The sequence below is a fragment of the Epinephelus moara genome, chromosome 6 (genome assembly GCF_006386435.1).
Source record: "Epinephelus moara isolate mb chromosome 6, YSFRI_EMoa_1.0, whole genome shotgun sequence".
Taxonomy (NCBI): Eukaryota; Metazoa; Chordata; class Actinopteri; order Perciformes; family Serranidae; genus Epinephelus; species Epinephelus moara.
The window spans coordinates 39,666,201-39,690,047 of record NC_065511.1 but is presented as its reverse complement, the minus strand read 5'-3'; the positions used below and the strand labels follow the sequence as shown (position 1 = coordinate 39,690,047).

General features: G+C 42.4%; 2 protein-coding genes and 1 long non-coding RNA gene across 7 annotated transcripts; 2 read left to right on the top strand and 1 right to left on the bottom strand.

Annotated features, from left to right (window-relative positions):
* Positions 1–78: 78 nt before the first annotated feature.
* prune (prune exopolyphosphatase) lies at positions 79–10,256 on the top strand. The gene is made up of 9 exons (XM_050047943.1): positions 79–310; positions 2,939–3,046; positions 3,122–3,324; positions 3,439–3,623; positions 4,480–4,638; positions 4,766–4,857; positions 4,999–5,157; positions 5,296–5,386; positions 6,520–10,256. The coding sequence occupies exons 1-9, from the start codon at positions 272–274 to the stop codon at positions 6,759–6,761; spliced, it is 1,278 nt and encodes a 425-aa protein (XP_049903900.1). The 5' UTR covers positions 79–271; the 3' UTR covers positions 6,762–10,256.
* On the bottom strand, positions 9,424–11,314 carry LOC126392519 (uncharacterized). The gene is made up of 2 exons (XR_007570186.1): positions 11,176–11,314; positions 9,424–11,059 (listed from the first exon to the last, which is right to left on the bottom strand). It is a non-coding gene; the product is annotated as an uncharacterized LOC126392519 (long non-coding RNA).
* bnipl (BCL2 interacting protein like) lies at positions 11,131–22,636 on the top strand. 5 transcript variants are annotated; one of them, XM_050047947.1, is made up of 10 exons: positions 11,131–11,250; positions 16,190–16,270; positions 18,728–18,795; positions 18,923–19,177; positions 19,281–19,475; positions 19,734–19,836; positions 19,960–20,091; positions 20,303–20,389; positions 20,523–20,621; positions 21,888–22,636. In XM_050047947.1, the coding sequence occupies exons 1-10, from the start codon at positions 11,207–11,209 to the stop codon at positions 21,910–21,912; spliced, it is 1,089 nt and encodes a 362-aa protein (XP_049903904.1). In that variant the 5' UTR covers positions 11,131–11,206; the 3' UTR covers positions 21,913–22,636. The 5 variants fall into 5 exon arrangements, with proteins under 5 accessions (XP_049903904.1, XP_049903902.1, XP_049903906.1 ...); XM_050047945.1 differs by having other exon boundaries at positions 11,135–11,265; XM_050047949.1 differs by lacking the exon at positions 11,131–11,250 and adding an exon at positions 14,257–14,409.
* The last annotated feature ends 1,211 nt before the right edge of the window (positions 22,637–23,847 follow it).

The window sequence follows — 23,847 nt, the reverse complement described above, 5'->3', positions numbered from 1 at the left end:
GGATCAGTTGAATATTCGCTACACAGTCACAAACAGAGACTGCTTGTATTTCCTACGTTTCCACTGCACCCTGAAGGCCTCCTGACCTTTTACCCAGCACGTTAACGACGGTCATCCCGACAGTCATGCGTTTACAGTTAACGGTAACGTGTGTGTGTTACTAACAGCCCTCTGCTCGGTGAGCCGGCTGTCACCGTTTACTGAATCCGTTAACCGGTCAGAGGAGCAGCTAGCGGGTTAGCTAACAGTCGCAGCTAGCAGCTAACAGAAGATGGAGGAGTTTCTGTCGAGCTGCCGCCGAGCCGTGAAGGTAACACACGAACACACACACACAGCAACTCACATATACAGATATGCACACACACACACACACACTTTAGCTCAATACTGTTTGTGTCAGTTAGCATTAGCCTCAGTTAGCCTGACATGTTGACACCCTTTCAGAATAAACTTCCGATCTGAGAACAACAAGCATTTTTTTTTAAAATTCATTTGAGAGGAAAATGATAAAAGTCATTATTATTATTATTATTATTATTATTATTATCGTTTTCTCTTGTGGGCTTAAATTTGAGAAAAAAAATTGCGTGTTTTCTGACCGGAAGTTTAAATTATTATTATTATTATTATTATTATTATTATTATTATTATTATTATCATGATAATAATGATAACGATAATACATTTAATATTATTATTGTTATTATCATTATTATTATTATTATTATTATTATAAACTTACGGTCAGAGAACAACACGCATTTTTTTATTACATTTATTATTATAACAACACATTAACAAGTAGGTATAAAATTGAATATATAATGGTAGTATGCAAACGTTTGGGCACCCCTGGTCAAATTTTCTTTTACTGTGAATACTTAAGTAAGTAGAAGATCTACACAGTATGTACAAGATGAACTGATCTTCAAAGGGCATGAAGCTTAAGATGAAATGCTTTTAATTTTAAGCAGGATTAGGGTATTATTTCTGTTGTGTACAATTTCTAGAGTGGAAAAGTAAAGGAGCACCATGTAAAAGTCTGGGCATCCCAAGACGTTTGAGCTCTCAGACAACTTTTCCCAGGGTCTCAGACCTTAATTAGCTTGTTAGGGCTCTGGCTTGTTCACACTCAGACCTTAATTAGCTTGTTAGGGCTCTGGCTTGTTCACAGTCATCGTTAGGAAAGGCCAGGTGACACAAATTTCAAAGCTTTATAAATACTCTGACTCCTNTTTGAGCTCTCAGACAACTTTTCCCAGGGTCTCAGACCTTAATTAGCTTGTTAGGGCTCTGGCTTGTTCACAGTCATCATTAGGAAAGGCCAGGTGACACAAATTTCAAAGCTTTATAAATACTCTGACTCCTGAAACCTTGTCCCAACAATCAGCAGCCATTGGCTCCTCTAAACAGCTGCCTAACACTCTGAAAACTAAATTAACTGATGTCCACAAAGCAGGAGAAGACTATAAGAAGACAGCAAAGTGTTTTCAGGGAGCTGTTTCCTCACATGTCATGAAGAAATGGCAGTTAACAGGAACTGTGGAGTTAAAACACTTATTTTATAACATTTCTGTCTGGAGGCCTGCAGCTAGTGATGATGTTGGTTACTGATTAATCTGTAGTTTATTTTAGCGATTAAGCATTTGGTCTACCACACATCAGTGCACTGTAGGAAAAACCTGTGCCAATATCTTAAAGCAGAGGTGTCAAACTCAGTTCACAGGCCACATACAGCCCAACATGAAATTTAGTGTGAAGAAGCACATTCTGAAAACATTCATCTGTTTGCAAAACAGATGATTAACCAGCTGAGATATCTTAAGAAACATAAGTTTAGTTTCAAGAACATTTTTCCACATTGAGTCAGTCCACTACTCACTGTCTTGACATGTACATTTTTACATTTATTTCCACTCCTGTGTGGTAACGCTGACGTCATCACACCAGACTAAATTGGAAACTATTGAGGAAGTAGGTTAAGTTTTCTTCTGCTTTACAAATGATTTACAAATCAAAAGTTTTGGCAGTGTCTTAGCAATAGAGTCCCAGCAATCGTGTTTTAAGATAGAAGTCTGATACAGATTATTTTGTAACGAAGCTGCTGACTGACAGTATTTTGCACAGTGTTCAATATCTAAATATGACCACAATAAGTTTTTTTGGTTGAGTTAAAAGCCTTTGAAGCAGCATTTTATTATCTTTATTTATTTAACCTTTATTTAACCAGAAAGTCCCATTGAGATTGAAAATCTCTTTTACAAGACAAACCTGACTGAGGTAGCAGCCAATCAGAACATATTAAAAATGCAACAAATACAACATATAAGACAAAAATCCACAATAAAACTATTCAAACATAGTGGCCTCTCAAGGAAAACAGACATATGTCTCTGTCACCACATTCTTTGTCATGCCCTTAAATTAATGGATGTAAGTGTTGCTAATTTTAGATATTTTTGAAAGCACTCTGTGTTTAACTTGCTCCTGAAACCTGACACCGCTTAACCTTCACAAGTGCGTCATTATCAGGTGTGCAAAGTCATCCAGTGGGCCGGACTGGATCCTTTGGTGGGCCAGTGTGTTTGACGCCCTCGTCCTAGAGCCTAAAGTGACTTCATCAGATGTCTTGTTTTGTCCAACCAACATTTCCGAACCCCCAAATTGTTAAATCTACTATGAAATAAGACCCAGAAAAGCAGGAAATCCTCACATTTGACAACCTGGAAATATCACTTTGGGATTTTTGCTTAAAAAATGACATGAATTATTAATTGATTATCAAAATAGTTGCAGATTAATTTCCGTAGATGATTAGTTGGGAATTGGGTTTGTTTTAAGTTATGTTTTATATCATTATTAGCCCCCTGATGTGCTTCTGTCTCTCAGAACTTCAGTTCCTGTTTTATGATTCGATGTTTTTAAAAATAAAATTCAGGGGAACCTTGATCAGGCTGGTTCAGCGTTTCACGTGGTTCTGGGGAATGAAGCCTGTGACGTGGACTCTATGGTGTGTGCCCTGACCTACGCCTACTTCCTGTCCAAGGTGAGTCATTGACCGGTCAGTACAGGTGTTTTTCCTCAGAGCTGATGTTTACCTGAGCCTCTGTCTCTGTCTCAGACTGTACACAGTGAGATGCTCGTTCTCCCGCTGCTGAACATCCGTCAGTCAGACCTCGTGCTGCGTTCAGATAACGTCTTCCTGCTGCGACAGGTCGTTCTGTCTCCAGACCTCCTGCTGTTCAGAGACCAGCTGGACCTTAAAGCGCTTCACCGAGCTGGCCGCCTGCAGCTGACGCTGGTCGACCACAATGTCCTGCCCAGGTAACCACACCCACCTTACAGGTGACACCTGACAGGTGGCCACAAAGGCTGCTCAGGTAGTCAAGAGCTCCTGTGTGAACACACCTGTTTCATCAGCCTGTGTCCGTCCTGTAGTTCAGACAGCGACCTGGAGGGGGCAGTGGTGGAGGTGATCGACCATCACCAGCAGGAAAGAGAGCTGTCCACCTCCTGTCCTATTACTGTGGAGATGGTGGGATCCTGCACAACCTTGGTAACAGAACGCATCATCCAGAAAGCTCCAGAGATCCTGGACCAACAGATCGCTCAACTGCTCTACGGTAAACACCTGAACAGGTCCTCACGACACCTGAACAGGTCCTCAGGTCCTCACAACACTTGAACAGGTCCTCAGGCCCTCACAACACCTGAACAGGTCCTCAGGTCCTCACGACACCTGAACAGGTCCTCACAACACTTGAACAGGTCCTCAGGTCCTCACGACACCTGAACAGGTCCTCACGACACCTAAACAGGTCCGCACAATACCTGATTAGGTCGTCAGGTCCTCACAACACCTGATTAGGTCCTCAGGTCCTCACAACACCTGATTAGGTCCTCACGACACCTGAACAGGTCCTCAGGTCCTCACAACACTTAAACAGGTCCTCAGGTCCTCACAACACCTGCACAGGTCCTCACAACACTTGAACAGGTCCTCAGGTCCTCAGGTCCTCACGACACCTGAACAGGTCCTCACAACACCTAAACAGGTCCTCACAACACCTGAACAGGTCCTCAGGTCCTCACAACACCTGAACAGGTTCTCACAACACCTGAACAGGTTCTCACAACACCTGAACAGGTCCTCACGACACCTGAACAGGTCCTCACGACACCTAAACAGGTCCGCACAACACCTGATTAGGTCCTCAGGTCCTCACAACACCTGATTAGGTCCTCACGACACCTGAACAGGTCCTCAGGTCCTCACAACACTTGAACAGGTCCTCAGGTCCTCACAACACCTGAACAGGTCCTCACAACACTTGAACAGGTCCTCAGGTCCTCACAACACCTGATTAGGTCCTCACAACACCTCAACAGGTCCTCACAACACCTGAACACGTCTAATATGTATTACTTTATGTTTTACTGTATGTTAATGTGTGTTTTAATGTGTATTACTGTGTGTAGCGGCTGTGGTGTTGGACTGTGTCAACATGGCGCCTGCAGCAGGTAAAGTGACGCCTAAAGACAGTCAGATCGTTGCAGCGTTGGAGGCTCGTTTTCCCGCTCTGCCGCCGAGGGGCACTCTGTTTCAGACGCTGCAGGACGCCAAGTTTGACGTGTCAGGTCAGTCAGAAAACTGTTAGAATTAATTACTGCAGCACATGATGGAAGCACAGAGGGCCAAATGTGTACAGTCATCTATCACAATATTTTAATGTTCATAGTGTTATTTAACGTATTTTGTTCTCAGGTCTGAACACTGAACAGATGTTGTTGAAGGACATGAAAGCTGTTTCAGGAAGTTTGAATGTCGCTGTCTCTGTTCTCTACATCACACTGCAGGTCAGTCTGTAATACACACTTTACTGCATACTGTGCCGGACCACACAGTACTACAGTTAGTATATTGTGTGTGTGTGTGTGTGTGTGTGTGTGTGTGTGTGTGTGTGTATGTATGTATGTATGTGTGCGCACATGTGCCAGGACTTCCTGCAGGGGGCGGAGCTGGAGGCAGAGCTTTCAGATTTCTGTTTGAAGTTTGGATATGACCTCCTGCTGCTGATGACCATCTCCTTCACTGAGAGCAAAGAGCCAATGAGAGAGCTCGCTGTGTTTAGCCACAGCGCCGCCTGCAGGCAACAGGTACACACTACAAGTACTCACAAACACACTGTAATTAAATACTGCAGTACTGCTGCCTCCTCCACAAACACTTACAGAAGTCGTTGACCTTTAGTTCTCAGTCAGTGATTCTGTTTAATATGAGTCCTCCCTCCACAGGTGAGCCTCTACCTGGAACAGGCTCGTAACCCCGCCCTGAACCTCTGTCCATTCAGCAGCCCCCATTCACACGTCAAAGCCTATAAGCAAGGTAAACACCCCCACTTCTAAAGCTTAACCTGAGAGAGCTCACTGCAGCCAATCAGCTTCTCTGTTCGATGATTTTCTGCCTCTGTGATACATTTATTTAGAAATAACAGAAAACATCAAACTTTGTTCATAAACTCATGCTCGGCTTCACTAATATAAGAATATAGTATAGTATAATAATATACAGTATTGTATTGCAGTATAAAGTATTACACACTGTAATATATAATACTGTAGTATAACTATGTAATGTATCATAATACATGCTAGGGATGCAGTGCTTCATCAGCCGAACATCAGTATTGCCTGATATGCTCCTTGTTTACTGCCCCCAGCCTATCGGTAAATAAGATGACATTCATCGATGACAGTGGACGATGTTTTTCTGTTTCAGAAATTGTACGCAGCCTAAAAGCATCCTGGGGACTAGATATGAAAAATTCATATCCTGATACTCACAATATTTCGACTTGTTGACATATTGACGTCATACCGTTACCCACAGCAATAGAAAATGTGTTTGGAACAAACAGAGATCTTTGCTGGGACACCTTCGTGACGAAAGGACGCAGTGTTATCTTAAACATCTGTATCAGTATCAGCCCTGATTTTCACTATCAGTGCATCCCTAGTGAATACAGGGCAGCACGGTGGTGCAGTGTTTAGTATTGTCACCTCACAGCAAGTGAGTCCTTGGTTCAAACCCCAGATTGGGGGAGCCCCTCTGTGTGGAGTTTGCATGTTCTCCCTGTGTCAGCGTGGGTTTCCTCCAGGTGCTCCAGCTTCCTCCCACAGTCCAAAGACATGCAGGTTAATTGGTGACTCTAAATTGTCCGTAGGTGTGAATGTGAGTGTGAATGGTTGTCTGTCTCTGTGTGTCAGTCCTGTGATAGTCTAGTGACCTGTCCAGGGTGAACCCTGCCTCTCACCCAGTGTCAGCTGGGATAGGCTTCACCCACCCATGACCCCCAACAGGATAAGCAGTTACAGAAATGAATGAATGAATGACATTATCATATTAGAATAGAGTATAATATAATGATATTGATATAATACAGTAGAATATGTGGTAAGAGGAGGTGACTTAAGATCATTATCAAATATTACATATATTCTCTTTGTGTCTCTTTAAAGGAAACACACTGGCGTCTCGAAAGAAGGTCCTCCCCATCATTAAGGACTTCCTGAAGGAGCGAGACGGAGACGGTTGTCTGGGAGACGGTCGCCTGGGAGACATGGAAGAGGAGGATGAGTCTCGGGTCCCTCCGACCCCAATGAACAGTCTGGTGGAGGGCTGTCCTCTGGATGGCGGCCTGCCGCACATAAGCGCACAGGCGCTGGAGGAGAAGTTCAGCAGCATGACCTCTGACCTCTGACCTGTCACCTGTCCATCATTAGGACGTCTGCCCGTCTGTCTGTCTGTCGGATGATCAAGGTACCACAGAGATGACATCACAAACATCATTACGAAGTTTTTTTATCCTCAGATTAAACACACGGACGACGTTAACACATCTGGGCTGAGGCTTGATTTTACCGACTGACTCAAACACACCGTTTCATTAAACCATCACCAACATCTGGAACACTCAGAGACCTGAACACATCTGGAACAACTTCCTCTTTCCTTCAAAACAAAATGCAAAATGCATTCATGACGTCATGTATTTACACAGAACCTTTTTGGATCATAAATATTTGATTTAAATGTGTTTTCAGTGTAAAAAGTGATGTCTGATGTGGTGGTGCTGCAGCAAATTATTATTATAATTATTATGATTATTATTATTATTACCATTATCAGTATTATTTATTGTTATTATTATTATTATTATTATTATTATTATAACTATTAACAATTGTCTGAAAACAGTGAAAAATGCCAAAAACTCAGAGATTCAGTTTACTGAAATGTTAAATATAAAAAATAACCAAAAACATGATTTAGATTTAATGTTAGCAAAACTGCTAATTCTCACATTTAATTAAATTTGTCTTTGTTTGGAAAATAACTTCAGCGGTTAATCTGTCATCGACACCGTTGCAGATCAGTTTTCCTTCGCTCAACTGAAACCTGATGAACAAGGAGCAGCGGATAAAATAGTCTTTGAATAAAGTTAAGAAAGTTGGTTTTACTCTCCGCAGAATATTAAATTACGTGTGCTTTTAAGTTTAATCAGCTTTGTTGTGTCATTTGGAGACTCAGTATTTGTATAAATGTCAAACTACAGTTATCAGTATTTTTACACCAAGTTTTTTGAACAAAAACACTAACTGGGGATTAAAAACAAATCAAAGCATAAAGTGATTCTTCGTCTTATACCCATTATTGTTTATATAAAATGAGACAATCCAGGTGAGAAGTCTGTGACCTCGTCCACACCTGGTTTGATCATGTGACCCGGATCACATGCTAAAGAGTTATATCAGTGTAACCATACCCAAAAGTGATGTCACAGTCTCCTGTGCATCACTGCAGCCAGGTGACATCACAGGTGTCAAACACTATTATGGTACTACTAGTGAATTCTCAGTGGGCGTGGTCTATAAACGTGTGTCACACCTGTACCCGTCTGCGGTCATGTGATCCCTCTGATTTCATGCACGTTTTACCCTAAATCTAACCGAGAACAGCTGATTTCACTTTAATAAAACACTTCCTGTTGATGTTTCACAACAAGTGTTTTAGAGAAGAGGCTCTGAACCAGCAGAGGGATTTTATTGTGAAACAGACAGGATGTGATGCAGCAACAGGAAGTGGTAAGAGGAAGAAGTTTTCTTTCAAATGACAGTTTTAATTGCTTGTGGGTTTTTTCAGCTGTGTTGTTGCCTGCAGGCATGACAGCAGCTCTCAGCCTTAAAAGAGGACCTATTATTCTTTTCCTTATTTCCTGTCATTTCTGTAACGTTACAGTGTTCGATGTTCATATTAATCGTGGCCAAAGTGTTAAATAATGATTTACACGTACATAAAAGTATTTCCTGTGAGCAAAAGCCTCTGTTTACAACAGGTTTTTTTTTTCTACTTTCAAGACAAGCTGACGTCAGGTCGTGACAGGTTTCTTTATATGGTCGTCTGCACCAGGTACACTACTATATGTGTTTACTTTACATACACTGCTACATGTAGCCACATGCTAATGTCAGGGAAACATGTAATCTTGGTTGCTGATGTTGTAAATTACCGTGGACAGTGCGGCGATTCTCCGTCACAGTCATTCCCTCGCTGCAATGACGGTGCAGAAACACAAACCTATGGAAGACCCAGAAACATTGACCAAGCAGAGTAGACTTTTTCGGGAGGGGGCGCTTTAAGAAACAGACAATAAAACTAGGGCTGGGTGATACGGCAAAAAATATTATCATGCTAATTTTCCCAGTATTGATCAATATCGATATTTGTGAGGATATATAATTTGATAATGCTGCGAGTTTGAAAAGTGTCCTGATAACGTCACACCTGAAGAAACCAAATGATTTTCCAGCTTCCTACGGCGCTTGTTGTAAAGCTGCGGCAGAGCAGAGAAAAATATTTCCCTCCTGGCAGCTCGTACCTGCAGTCTAGCTCTTTAATTAATTTCTCAAACCCGTCTTTCCCACGGTGCTTATGGGGGTCATGTTTGGCTAGAAAATATGACAACGTGTCTGTTATATCTCTGCTCCTGTTCGATCACTTCTCTTACGGGGTTACGGCGGCAAAAGACGACACTATTGATTGGTGTTTTGGTGCAGCACTGCTAGCGCTGCCCACAGCAGCAGAAGTGCTCGGCCCTTGAACACTTGTTGGTGGACTTACTGCTGTTCGGCGGATTTTCATGTGTAGTCGCTGGGATGCCTCCTTAGCAGGTAATGGAAAAGATTTGTTGTGCATCCCGTCCTGGTTGGCACCAACCCACGACATATTTTGCAGACTGTCATCGTCCGTAGCCAAACCACTTCCAAATTATTGACGTTGTGTAACCTTTTTTAACTAACAGTTTCATCCATTTTTGAGGATGATGCGAGCTCTTCCTCAGCTTCACCGCCGCCTTGCTCCTCACTTCCACTCCCACTTTTCCCCTCTTTTTGTGACATCCACGCTTCTTTCAGTTCCTCCTCACCTCAGCACAAACTTTGCAGTGAAAAGTGGGCGTGTACAATGACGCTCATCCCAAAAACTGCAGATTGATTATAGTTTATTGTCGTCATTGACACACGTTTTATTGCAATCCCGCTTCAAGATCGTTTTATCACCCAGCCCTAGCTAAAACAGAGCGTCTCAATCAGAGGGTGAATGCAGGTGTTCCAGCACAGACAGTTTGAGGACAGTAAAGTGTTTTCAAACATTTAAACATGTAATCGTCTTCTAGAAGAGAAGAAGCCTAAAATATGAGTATGAACCTGTAAATGAGCACAATAGGTCCCCTTTAAACACATCCTGCTGACCTTTGACCCCAAACACCTCATCATGTCACATCAGACATCAACACCTGTTGTGTTTGTATCAACCTGTTTCCCTTCATAAAGGTACATTACAACAGTTCCTGTCAGGTGACTGCCACCTGCTGGTTACCTGCAGCATTGTGACATCAATGATCACCTCTTTTCAGACCTGTTTTAAACTGTTGATAAAAACAAATTTAACAACGAAACACAAACAGTATTAGATAAAATCAGCTGACGTGAACTGTTGAATCTGTGAACGACAATCATTAAAGTTTTGTGTTTGGAACTTCCTGTTGATTCATTTCTTTTTTCCAGATGATGTAAAGTTACAGGAGATCAGAGGTCACCTTGACTCACCTCGACTCCTGCTGAAGGGTCTGTTGTGTTTTTCTGTAGCAGGTGATTAATTGTGTTTATGTAAAGAATTAAAGGAACAGTTCACCTTGGTTTAAAGCGTTATATTGTTTTACGTTGTTGCAGGGGTGGGCAATATGGCATAAATCTTTAATCAGTGTATATATTATGCGAGCGCCCGTTGCTGCGTGTCATCTCCATACTCCCCCTCCTCCCTTTCCTGTCACTCTACAGCTGTTCTATCATAAATGTAAAAAAAAACATAAAAAAAATAAGAAGAGGAGCGAAAGTAAATTATAAGAAACTACATGAAATGTTTTGACTTCAGTTAAAGAGTTTTTTTAAGTCTGAGAAAAAATTACCATTTTTACTTTGGGTCAAAATTCTTTTTTTTTTTTTGTCTGAACAAATAAAACCTCAGTAAACAGATTTCAAGCCAAATTTTTGACATTTTATAAATAGACATCTGTATTGTTCACTCACATAGAAATTTGTCACTGGTTTCATACAAATCTTCCTCTGCCATGTGTTGGAGTACATGAGATAAAATCAATGAATAAGTCAGCCAAAACAAATGAGAGACAGTGCTTACAATTAATGCACATCTTAAACTCGGTTTAAATTCTTCCTCTGGGCATTAAAATGTTTCTCTAACATTAATTGTTTGTGTTTGTGCAGCTGGACTTTTATAATAAATAATAACCAGAGGTTAAAGAAACGGACAGCAGGACCGTGAGGACGCCCAGCACTTCCTCCTGCTTTAAATAGCCTCAGCTGCTCATTTGTTAATATTAATAAAGTGAGAGTGAAGCTGACCTGCTGCCTCACCTGTCTGCACAGAGCAGGTGAGCGTCGACCAATAAGAGGGAGCCTCTGCTGTGAAATGCAGCTGAACCTGTCAGGCAGCGACACAGAGAGGGCGAGTCACATTCAGTCAGAGTAGGAACTCCCCCGGAGAGAGAGACACACACACAGACACACACACACACACACAGGCGTCCAGACACTTACACATGCTGGTCAGAGACATCACTGTGACATCATGAGCTCCCCCGCCGGGCACACGGAGAGGCCTGCTGAGGACAGGTACGCCAAGGACAGGTATGTTTAATATTTAAAACTTGAACAATGACAGAACTTCAGGTTTCACAACCAGCTCTGTGTGTGTCTGTGTGTGTGTGCGTTTCCTGTACCAGCAGAAAGAGGAAGTTTAGTTTTGTGTTTTTGGAGCTGGCATTGGTTCCTCCAGATGGTCAGTGAAGGGATCACTGTGGTGCGTTCACTGCTCAATGTGTCAGTGTTTCTCATCAGCAGGAAGTGATGTACTGACTGGTCATCCGTGACTCCTCAGGTGTCTCCTGGATCCATAAACTGGTCCAGTGTTAGCTTTGTGAACCATCCACACTGCTTTCATCTCTTCAGACTGAAAGCTGCTGTTACCATGACGACCACAGCAGTCAGAGTTTCCAGTATAAAGCTGAAGAGAGATTTGATTGATATAATTGGTTGGTTTCACTCACGACAAGTTTCAGTCTTTTCTGTTCAAGAACAGAACTTAAATGAATAAACACTGAACCCAGGTCAGTTTGTTCAGAGACAACTCTAATAAAGTTTATTCAAACATGACAAACACGTCATGAACAGTGAAACAAAAAGATAGAGTGGAAGTGCTACTTAAAAAATATGATCATCAGTCGATCAGGTGATCAGATCAGAACACAAGTCCTGATTTTACTTCATGGATCCTGGAACCTCTCGAACAACTGATGAACTAAACAAACTTTTTAAACAACCTCAGTCAACTCTGGACCCTCCTCAGGAACACTGGACTCTTGTCTAGCACCCTGGACCCTCCCAAAGAACCTCTCAGCCCCATGTAAGAGCCTGGACTCTTCTCAGGAACTGTAGAACCTGCACTCCTGGAACAACCTGCCCCCCTCAAGACTTTTGGAACTTTCTTAAGCACCTCTGGAACCTTCTTAGGAACTCAAGAACATTTTCAAGGACCCTGGGATGTCTTAAAAGAATATTAAACCTTATCAAGAAGTCCTGGAACCTCCAAAAGCACCTCTAAACCCTTCTCATTAACCCTGGGATCTCCCCTGGTACTCTTTGAAAACCCCTTAAGAACCCTGGGTCCTCCTCTGGAACCTGCTAAAGAACCGTCACCTGGACAGGTACGAATGCCTGTAACCTACTAAACAATTGATAAACTTACTCTTATAGCACTCTGAAACCTTTTTCAAGAAATTTTAAATCATCTCAAGGAACCCCTCTGGACCCTCCTCAAGAACCCTGGACTCTTGTCTTGCAAACTGGAACCTCCTAAAGAACTCCTGAGTCCCACAAGAATCTGGACTTTTCTCAACAACTGTGGAACCAGCAATTCTTGAACTACCTGCCCCTCTCTTGGAACCTTTTGGAGTACATCTGAAATCTCCTAAAGAACTACAGAACCTTTTCAAGGACCCATATGATCTCTTTAAGGATTTCTGAGCCCATTAAGAATTCCAATAACCTCCTACAGAACCGCTGAACCCCTGTCCTGAACCCTGGAGCCTCCTCTGGAGTCATTTCAACTACTCTTGTAATCTTGTCTGGTATCTTTGAAAACCCTCAAGAACCCTGGGACCTCCTCTGGAACCTGCTAAAGTACTGTCACCTGGACAGGTAACAACACCTGTAACCCCCTAAACAACTGATAAATAAGCTCTTCCAGAACCCCTGGAATATTTTTCAAGAACTTTTAAACCACCTCAAGCCCCTCTTGACCCTCCTCAGGAAGTGTGGACTCTTGTCTAGCACGCTGAAACCTCCTGAAGAACCCCTGAGCCCCATGTAAGAATCTGAACTCTTCTTGACAACTGTGAAGCCTCTTCAGGTACCTCTGGAACTCTTGGAACCTCCTACAAACCTCCCTCGGATCTCCTTAAAGGGAAAGTTATGTATTTTACTATGTTTCTGTGTCTAAGTGACTATCGGGAACAAACATTTTGAAACTGGTCCAGTAGTGAGTGAGAGGTCTGCAGCCTCAAAACAGGATTGTAAACACTCAGGGCGCGTTCGCACCGTCAATTCACATCCACTAAAAGTGCTTGTTTTTTGCCACTGACAGGCTCAGATTATTAATCAGTCTCTGACAATGTTATGGAGAGGATCCCCACAGAGATAGATCTATTTGTTAAAGAGTAAGATCCTTTTTGTTTTACCAGAAACAGCCCTGAAATTGCTATCACCAAACCCACCAGACTCCATTTAAAAAAAACAGTAATTTTATCATCATAAAACACACTTAATTTCAAAGTTGACAGAAACAAATTAAACTCACAAAAGTCATCTTGGTTTGTCTTTCCACTGTTTGAACAATTACCCATTCTTGCACGGTCGAAATTAACCCTTAATTGACCCAGTTAAATTGGCGATGGCAGTTACAGGGGTGTTTCTAGTTAAACAAAAAGGATCTTATTCTTTAACGAAAAGATCTGTCTCTGTAGGGTTCTTTTCCATAATGTTGTCGGACACTTGGAATATTAATCTGAGCACACACTTTAAGTGGATGTAAATTAACGGTGCACAAATGCCCTGAGGGGTTACACTGCAGCCTGCCTCGCTGCTGCCAGCTGCAGTGCTCTCTCTCGATACTGGACCAGTTTAAAAAATTGTTCATCACTAAACATGGGAAAATGGGTCCAGGTTAAAAAATGCAGAACTTACCCTTTAAGGAGCACTGAGTCACACTCAGGCACCCATCTCCTGGAACCTTTTCAAGCACTCCTGGAATCTCTCTAACTCTGGAACCTGCTCTAGAAACTGCTAAACAACCATCACCTGGACAGGTAAGAACACCTGTAAGAGCTCAGAGAACACAGAACCCTGCTCAGAATATGATTTTTCCAGTCAGACCCTGAAGGCACCACAGTGGAAACCTAACCCCCTTATCTGAGGAGGATGTCCCACACCTGATCTCCTTTAGTGTGACCTGAACACACACACACACACGTACATAGGTGTGGTTACCTGGGTGGGTGTATTTCATCCTTCTGCTTCAGTAACAACAAACAGAGGAACAAAAGAGCCCCGCCCCTCCTTACCTGCTCTGGTGCCTTTCTGTGAACAATCAGAATCCGAGCAGTCAGGCAGGTTCGTTCAGTCCTGATCTGATTCAGATTTTATTGGAACGAGAAGCTGCTCGCTGGATCGAGTCCATGCTGAATTAAAAGTGCGTTACCCGCTGACAGCTGACAGGTGAGTCACCTGACTGCATCATTATGTTCAACAGGAAAACCAGGAAGAAACCTAAAATGATAGAAAAGTGAATGGAGTCTGGTTTTAGAGAGAGAACAGGACAGAGCTCAGGAGTTCAGGGCTTTTGTCATAACTGTGTGTTTGAGAAAGGGAGAGGTGTATTCATGTTGTGGGGACTCACATCTGTTTCTACAGTCTCGGGACTCCACAGTCTCGTGTTAGTGTGTGAGTTACTGGTTGAGCTGATTCAGCAGCTTTTCCAGTTGAGAGCGTCTCTCAGTTTACCACAAACATCTCACAGCAGCAGAACGAGGACACTAACTCAGTACATTTACTCTAGTTCTCTACTTGAGAATACTTAAAGGTATTTTACTTGACTTTATTATTTCCACTTAGTGCTACTTTAAGTTTTATATGTAAAATGTTCCTCTGTAAAGTTGACGTACAGTTTCAGATAAAACTAACTGACTGTACAGTATTTATTATTACTCTTAATACAGTAACAGCAATAGTAATAGCACTCCAATAAAAGAACATCCTGCACTATAATAGGTACTTTTCCTGATATTACTCACAGGCTTTTCCTTAACTTGAATTAAAAACTTTTCTATTATTATTATTTTACTTTATTGGACAGTTTTGAAGTCTGTGTTTTAACCTCTGAGCCATCAGAACTTTATCTTATATCTTAAATACTTTAAGTCTGTGGTAGTAAAGTGTCTGAATACTTCTTCAGAGATCAAACTCCTTATAGGAAACCTTACTGGCTACATCCACACTAATACCTTTTTGGCTTAAAACTTATAAATATTGTTGCATATACGCCGGACGTTATGCATACTGTGGCGTTTTGGAACCCCTAAAATGGAGACCTTTGAAAATTCTGCTGACCCGTTTTAGTCTGAAAGCTATGGGGTTGCGTTTCAGTCTTGTCGGGCGGAAATGGAGACATTTGCTTGGGTTTGGGCTTTGATTGGGTCTTACCAGTCTCGACGTGTCAAGCTAAAACATTATATTTAGGTCTACACACCCTTTGTGATTTCATCCTTCCTGTGTGGGTTCTCCTTTCCCATCACCATGGCTTCCTTCAGTGATGGATAATGCTCCTAGTACCGCTGTGCTATGTCACCATATTCGCTTTGCAACAACTCCCAGTCTGTTTTCAGACGTCTTGACCGCTTTATTATGTGTTACGTTCAGTAACAGTTTCACCTTGTTGTCAGTCAAAGCATAGAAATTTCCGGTCTTACTTTTTGCCGTCTCCGTAGTATTTTCTGTAACTAAGCAACCAACCACAGAGCAGACACTCTGCTTCCTGTTTACATCAACATACACATGCCCAGTGTACATGAATAGTCATGGGATACGCGTTTTTAGGCGTGTTAGTGTGGACAGAGATTCTGGTACGATATGATATACTTTAGTGTCCCTGTAGGGAAATTAGTCTCGGACTCAGGAGCTGCTCAAGATTATTTCCGGTATGGTGCTAAAATGCTCGTGTGTACGGAGATTGTTTTTGTTTCAAAACGCTGTCTCAAAATGAAGACGTCTCAGTGTGGATGTGGCCTCAGATGAAAAATCTGCAGCTTTAAGTCGTCACACCTGTTTGTTCACTACGTGTCTCTCTAACAGTTAAAGTCACTTACTTTAAATCAACCTGTGAAATGAATGTGTCAGTCACACTGTTTAAAATAAAGAAGTCATGAAACCATGACATGGTCATCATCCTGTCAGACTGTTAGTGAGTCTCCATATTACTGTGTTTGTTTTGTTCCTGCAGGGTTCCTGTAGGGGCCTCGGGCAACTCATACATCCAGGACATGGAGCTGAGGGAGGAGTGGCAGGACGACGGCTTCCCCAGGTCAGAGTTCACCATCACACTGTGGACAGGAACTTTGCTTATTGTTATGCATCAAAACACCAAAGTTTATTTGTTGTATGTGAAAACCTGGTTCTTATTTTCACAGATGAAATAGTTTAAGATTGATGTGTGAAAGTGTTTCATAAAGAGAGACTGAAAGTTCAGATTTAAACCAACAGACTCTGTTTGTTCTTCTTATCTCGCGCTCTATAGCTGGAAGGTTAAAACAGTTTGTAACTGAAGGTTTCCTCTGTTGGGTCAGATCTGAACCTGTTCTGCAGCACTTCAATGTTTGTTACTCTCATCGTCGTTATAAAAACCTGTTAATGGTGTCAAAATGGCTCTTTTGATCGTAAAGGTTACCGACCCTGGTGTAGCTGTAGCTGTCGCTTTTTCAGTTTTCAGTTCATAAAAGTTATTGTAACATTTTGGTGCCTAAAAAGTCTCATTCAGAGTTTGGTTGTGCTAAAGGATCCTCTAATGAGTCTGATGTTTAGTTGTCCCAGTAAGTATGTTTTGTTTTAACGGTTTCAAGCCTGTTTTTTGCTAGCGAAAATGTGCGTTAGCATTATTAGCATTAGCATTATCACAGTTAACCATAGACTGTAAATTCACTGGGCTAACCAAGCTAACAAGTCACTACCAGGCGATAACCTTGGTTAGGTAGCATAACCATGGCAGAGTGTAGGCGTAGCCATAGCTGTCGGGTCCATGTCATTGGTTCGACAGCCCATTAGTCCGACTGTCCACGGTCCTGAACGGCTTGCGGCGGGCGTATGGTGCACCGCGACCGGCTTGAGGCGGAGCAGGCTCACGGCTTATGTGTTTGTCACTTTCTTTTTCATTTTAACCCACACCATGATCTTTTCCTGACCCTAACCAAGTGGTTTTTGTGCCTAAACCTAACCAGACCTTAACCACAGGGCATCATGATGATTTCGGAACGGACTTCGGAACAATGAGTTTAATATGGTCGGAACAATGGGCTGTCGAACCAATGGGCTGTCGAACCAATGGGCAGTTCCCTAGCTGTCACCATTTCAGTTTTCAGTTGATGAAGACTCATAAGGAGTCACAGGTTTTGGTTTTTCCAGTTTGTGCATTTTGTTTTAATGGTTTTAAGTTTTTCACAATTAGCATTAGCATTAGCATTATCACAGCTATCCATCGACTGTAAATTCACTGTGATAACCAAGCTAGCCGCAACTAGCCGTAGCTGTCGTTATTTCAGTTTTCAGTTGATGAAAGTTAATTGTTACGTCTTAATCGCCTAAAAAATGTCTTGTTTAACGTTTGGTTGTACTGAAAGACTGCTAAGGATTCACAGGTTTGGGTTTTCCAGTAAGTGCGTTTTGTTTTAATGGTTTTAAGTCCTATAAGTTTTTCACAATTAGCATTAACATTAGCATTAGCACAGTTATCCATCAAGTTTTCAGTTTTCAGTTCATGAAAGTTAATTGTTACAACTAAGTCGCCAAAAGAAAAGTCTTATTCAGCATTTGGTTGTACTAAAAGACCCTCTAAGGAGTCACAGGTTTAGTTTTTCCAGTAAGTACATTTTGTTTTAATGGATTTAAGTCTGTTTTTTACAGTTATTCATTCATCTTCTAACCGCTTCATCCTCTTGAGGGTCGCGGGGGGGGCTGGAGCCTATCCCAGCTGACATCGGGCGAGAGGCAGGGTACACCCTGGACAGGTCACCAGACTATCGCAGGGCTGACACATAGAGACAAACAACCATTCATGCTCACATTCACACCTACGGACAAGTTAGAGTCATCAATTAACCGAGTCCCCAATCTGCATGTCTTTGGACTGTGGGAGGAAGCCAGAGTGCCCGGAGAGAACCCACGCTGACATGGGGAGAACATGCAAACTCTGCACAGAAGGGCTCCCACACCCGGGAATGAACCGGCAACCCTCTTGCTGTGAGGTGACAGTGCTAACCACCACACCACCGTGCCGCCCCTTTTTTACAGTTAGCATTAGCATTATCACGATTAACCATAGATGTAAATGCACCGTGCTAACCAAGCTAACAGCTAGTGTTAGGGTTGGCTCCACCCTCTCATCCAAATACGGTCACTTCTGTCTCCAAAAATCCAAGATGGCGACGGCCAAAATGCCAAACTCAAGTCTTCAAAATGAGAGTCCACAATCCAGTGGGTGAGGTGACAGTGTCAATGTCCATTAGTCTACACAGTCAATAACAACACCAAGTATGATTTTAGTTTCTTATAGTTTTTGGGTGTAAAACTGCTGCAGTACAGCACTGTGCTGTCACACACACTACAGTAGATACTGTAAATTAGTAAAGATGGAGCAGTGCAAGGACATTTTATAACTTTTTTTTTACACAAACTTTAGATCAGCGGGTTTTACAGACTGAGGACGATCCAGAAAACTGATCCTCATGTGTGAAATTAGTGGAATAACCCTTTAAAACATTTGTTTCAGCCCTTTCCCAGAGGACTGTGGGAGTCCAGAGGAGGCAGAGAGCCCGTCAGGTAGCACGCAGCACCCAGGTGACCTGAAATCATCTTAACGTTTATTGTTTTGTACAAATCAAAGAATATACAGGAACACAAATATTTAAAGTAAAATCTTGTCTCATCATTCTGTCCTCTTGCTCCGCCCCTCACCTCATCTCAGCTCCGCCCACTACCCTCGCCCTATCAGGAACAGTTGGGGGTGGGGCCAAGAAGCGCCTGGTAGCCCCATCACTCAGCCTCACTCTGGGCCGCAGTGATTCTCACGACCAGAGCAACGACGGCTTCTCTGCCGCTGCGCTGTCGACGACGCCAGATGAGACGCCATCACTGGATATCAACCTGGAGGCTCTGGAGACGCCTTCAGGCAGCGAAACAGGAACGCTGCCAGACAGCCACCACGAGCTGGAGTGGGAGGGTGAGACACACAGACAGACACACAGACAGACAGACAGACAGACAGACAGACAGAGACAGATGAACTCTGAGTTCTCTCTGACCTCTGACCTCTCTCCAAACAGATGACCTCCCACGGATGTCGAGGGGCGGGGCCGTGGGCATGTCGAGGAGCCCGGTTGAGCAGTCAGAGGGTCTGATTGAGCTGGACAAGGTGGACAACGAGGGACGCCGCTGGAGGAGGTTCTGCATTGCTGGACATGAATACCACGTCAACATGAGCGTCCTGGAGCCGTACCTGCAGGTCCTGTCACATGGAGGTCAGAGGTCAAACACAAACACACCTGTAACACACCTGCAGGTCCTCTCACACAGATCACACACACACTCACCTGATGCACACCCATAACACACCTGCAGGTCCTGTCACATGGAGGTCAGAGGTCACACACACTCACCTGCAACACACCTGTACCGAGCGTGTCACAATCCGTATATTTCTATGTATTACTTAAAACGTTCCTTTTACCTGCGTCACATGAATTCACACTGTGGCTCTGTGTCTCATTGGCTGTCAGGTTACTATGGAGAGGATATGAACGCCATCATCCTGTTCACCTCCTGCTACCTGCCGGAGAACACGGTGGACGACTATGAGTATGTCATGGACAACCTGTTCAGGTGAGCTTAAAGGAGCAGAGTTGATGTAGCAGTTAAGGTGTGAGGAAGTTTCAGTTGAAGTGTAAGAACAAATTCTACAGTGTGTGTGTGTGTGTGTGTGTGTGTGTGTGTGTGTTCCTGCAGGTACATTGTGGGAACGTTGGACCTGATGGTTTCAGAGAACTACATGCTGGTCTACCTGTGTGCCATGGCTCCCAGAAACAAACTACCGTCCATCAAATGGCTCCACCAGTGTTACACGTCCATTGACAGGAGGTACGCTGGTTTCACTCAGCAGGACAGCACTGCAGGGTGGAGCTGTCTTCACACAGTCTTTGTTTCCTGAGTGTGGTGTCTGGATAGCTGCTTTGAATAAATGTCAGAAGGAATTAAACTGTCAGCGGTGTTTATCAGTAAATGTCAGAGAGCGGACCTTGTTACCATGACGACAGAGGTGTTATCTAAGTCTGTCTGTCTGTCTGTCCAGGCTGAAGAAGGACCTGAAGGGGCTGCTGGTCGTCCATCCTGCCTGGTACATCAGAGCTCTCCTCACACTGGTCAAACCCTTCATCAGGTCTGCGACACACACGCGCGCGCACACACACACACACACACACACACACACACAAAACATAACATAACATAATATAACACAACAGTTACTGTTAGATAACAGGTCTGTCTGTCTCTCTGTCTGTCGTCCACAGTGATAAGTTCAGCAGGAAGATTCGGTTCATTCACAGTCTGAGGGAACTGTCTCAGTTCATCCCCACAGAGAGACTACAGATCCCAGATGCTATACGGCGGTAAGAGTTCCAGCTCTACTGTAACTCTACTGTAGTTCTACTAACCTAACTGTAACTCTACTGTAGTTCTACTGAACTAACTGTAACTCTACTGTAGTTCTACTGGCGTTACTGTTACTCTACTGTAGTTCTAGACCCTGTTGTTACTCTACTGTAGTTCTACTGACCTAACTGTAACTCTACTGTAGTTCTACTGACTCTATTGTTACTCTACTGTAGTTCTACTGACCTTACTGTAACTCAACTATAGTTCTAGACCCTATTGTTACTCTACTGTAGTTCTACTGACCTAACTGTTACTCTACTGTAGTTCTACTGACCTAACTGTTACTCTACTGTAGTTCTACTGACCTTGCTGTTACTCTACTGTAGTTCTACTGACCTTACTGTTACTCTACTGTAGTTCTAATGACTTAACTGTTACTCTACTGTGGTTCTACTGACTCTGTTGTTACTCTACTGTAGTTCTACTGACCCTATTGTTACTCTCCTATAGTTCTACTGACCTTGCTGTTACTCTAGTGTAGTTCTACTGACCTTACTGTTACTCTACTGTAGTTCTACTGACCCTGTTGTTACTCTACTATAGTTCTACTGACCTTACTGTTACTCTACTGTAGTTCTAATGCCTTTACTGTTACTCTACTGTAGTTCTACTGACCCTATTGTTACTCTACTGTAGTTCTAATGCCTTTACTGTTACTCTACTGTAGTTCTAATGACCTTACTGTTACTCTACTGTGGTTCTACTGACTCTGTTGTTACTCTACTGTAGTTCTACTGGCCCTATTGTTACTCTACTGTAGTTCTAATGACCTTACTGTTACTCTACTGTAGTTCTACTGACCCTATTGTTACTCTACTGTAGTTCTAATGACTTTACTGTTACTCTACTGTGGTTCTACTGACTCTCTTGTTACTCTACTGTAGTTCTACTGACCCTAAGCTACTTCAGCTGTCATGGATCAACTGTTTACCATTGTTCACTTCACTTCACTTCCCTTCAGTTTACTTTTCTCTGTCGAGTGCTTGTAGACAAACCTGCCGTACTCCAGGTGTGTTCTGATCATGTGACTCAGTGAAAACTTTGCTTCACTTCACCGCTCTCTGTAAAATGCTGATGTTTGATGACAGTTGTTGAACTTCTCTCTGTCTGTCTTTGTGCAGGTTTTATTAGACGTTCACTTCACTTCACTTCACTTCTGTGTTTCCTATAACCTGGTAATGGTTGGTTAAATGACTAAAGCTGTGTCTGTCTTCCTGCAGGTTTGATGAGAAGCTGAACAGATGACGATCACAGAGGTCGACAGACTGGATGGATCCTAAAGGTCAAAGGTCATCGGGATTTCTCCATGTACAGAACAAACACACAGAGACTCTGGGTTTATTTATACTGTCTTTAAATCAGGGGAGGGTAAGTTAAGCGTCTGGTTCTCCTGCAGCTTCAGACTCAGGTGGTCTACCTGTGGACCCTCACCAGGTGTCAGGACAGGTAGATGGAGCTGGATCTCAAAGTGTGAAGCTGTCGCAGGAAACCATCATGTGTCTGATTCAGGACTGTAGATCCTGAACACTGTACAAACTCATGAATCATGTAAATATGATCATTTATCTTTAAAGTCACCTGCGTCTGTCGGCTGCTGCAGGAAGAACTCATGTACTAAGTTTATATATGTTCACTGTAACACAGTTTGATGGCAGCAGCTGAACACACTCAGGTTACAGCACACTGAGCAGGTGTTTGACCTGTCGCACTAACACCTACCTGTAATAAAAGCAACGATCAAATCTTTTTAACTTAATTAGACCAGTTTGTTTTTCACATTTTTACTCTTTTACAACATAAACAATCTGATCCTAAAGGTGGAACAACTCAATGATTATGTTTCTGGGTCTAAAGCACACAACTTGTGGATTTAATAACATTTTATAATATTTAATGACATGACTGTCACCACCAGACTCCGTGTGTCAATCTGGAGAAATTATATGAATTAAAAAACTTCATTAATCAACTGTTGAAACATCATTTCTTGTTAACTTAAAAGCATCAGTCTGAATGGTATTTAAAAACTTTCTTTAACTCTGCCAGCGCCCTGCTGAGCAAATCACTAAAATCACTGAGCTGCTGTATTTTCAGATTATGTATTTATTCAGTGTAATTATTATTTATATAATTATTTTGAGTGCACATTTTCTTTTGCTGTGCGCACAAGATAAAAACTTATCTTTCTGGTTCAAAAACACTCCGTATCAGCCATAAAAAAAACCCTTCACATAATAATGATAATAATAATAACAGTTTGCTGCAGCACCATCACATCAGACGTAACTTTTTACACTGAAAACACATTTAAACCCAATATTTATGATCCAAAAAAGTTCTGTGTAAATACGAGACATCATTAATGTATTTTGCATTTTATTTTGAAGGAAAGAGGAAGTTGTTCCAGATGTGTTCAGGTCTCTGAGTGTTCCAGATGTTGGTGATGGTTTAATGAAACGATGTGTTTGAGTCAGTCGGTAAAATCAGACTTCAAACTGGATGTGTTAACGTCGTCCCTGTGTTTGATCTGGGGATAAAAAAAATTCTTAAAGATTTTTGTGATGACAGGCAGATAAAAAATATCTTTCAGGTCCAAAAACATTTAATATCAGCCATAAAAAAACATCCCATAATAATAATGATAATGATAACAACAATCATAATCATAATAACCTTATTTGTAGAGCACTTTTCGAGCTGAAAGCACAAAGTGTTTTCCAACATGAAGAAAATACAAAACAAAAGTGACACTAATAAAACATAAGCATATACACACGCCTACACCAACATATACGCTTTAACACATATATACCTGTAAGCATGCACACATAAACACATGGCTGCAAATACACACACTCCCATACACACAATAAGTCTATCACCTGTCAGGAAAGGCCAATCTGTTAAAGTAAGTTTTAAGACGAGATTTATAGACATGAACAGAATCAGCTGATCTGATGCTCATAGGGAGGCTGTTCCTAAGCCGAGGAGCAAGAACTGAAAAGGCTTGATCACCCTTTGTCTTTAACCTGGACTCTGGAACAGTTAGAAGACCCAGACCAGCAGACCTGAGGGGCCTGTTTGGACAGTACAGTGTGAGAAGCTCAGCTATATACTACGGTGCCAGATCACTGAGAGCCTTGTATGTGATTAAAATAACTTTAAAATGATTCTTAAAGA

What these genes read in the sequence shown, in the direction of transcription:
- prune (XM_050047943.1), top strand. Translation starts at nt 272, where the DNA reads ATGGAGGAGTTTCTGTCGAGCTGCCGCCGAGCCGTGAAG. An exon ending in GCTGCCGCCGAGCCGTGAAG is followed by an intron (nt 311 to 2,938) that starts GTAACACACGAA and finishes AATAAAATTCAG; the next exon opens with GGGAACCTTGATCAGGCTGG. An exon ending in GACCACAATGTCCTGCCCAG is followed by an intron (nt 3,325 to 3,438) that starts GTAACCACACCC and finishes TCCGTCCTGTAG; the next exon opens with TTCAGACAGCGACCTGGAGG.
- bnipl (XM_050047945.1), top strand. Translation starts at nt 11,207, where the DNA reads ATGAGCTCCCCCGCCGGGCACACGGAGAGGCCTGCTGAGGACAGGTAC. An exon ending in GACAGGTACGCCAAGGACAG is followed by an intron (nt 11,266 to 16,189) that starts GTATGTTTAATA and finishes TTGTTCCTGCAG; the next exon opens with GGTTCCTGTAGGGGCCTCGG. An exon ending in GCAGGTCCTGTCACATGGAG is followed by an intron (nt 19,476 to 19,733) that starts GTCAGAGGTCAA and finishes ATTGGCTGTCAG; the next exon opens with GTTACTATGGAGAGGATATG.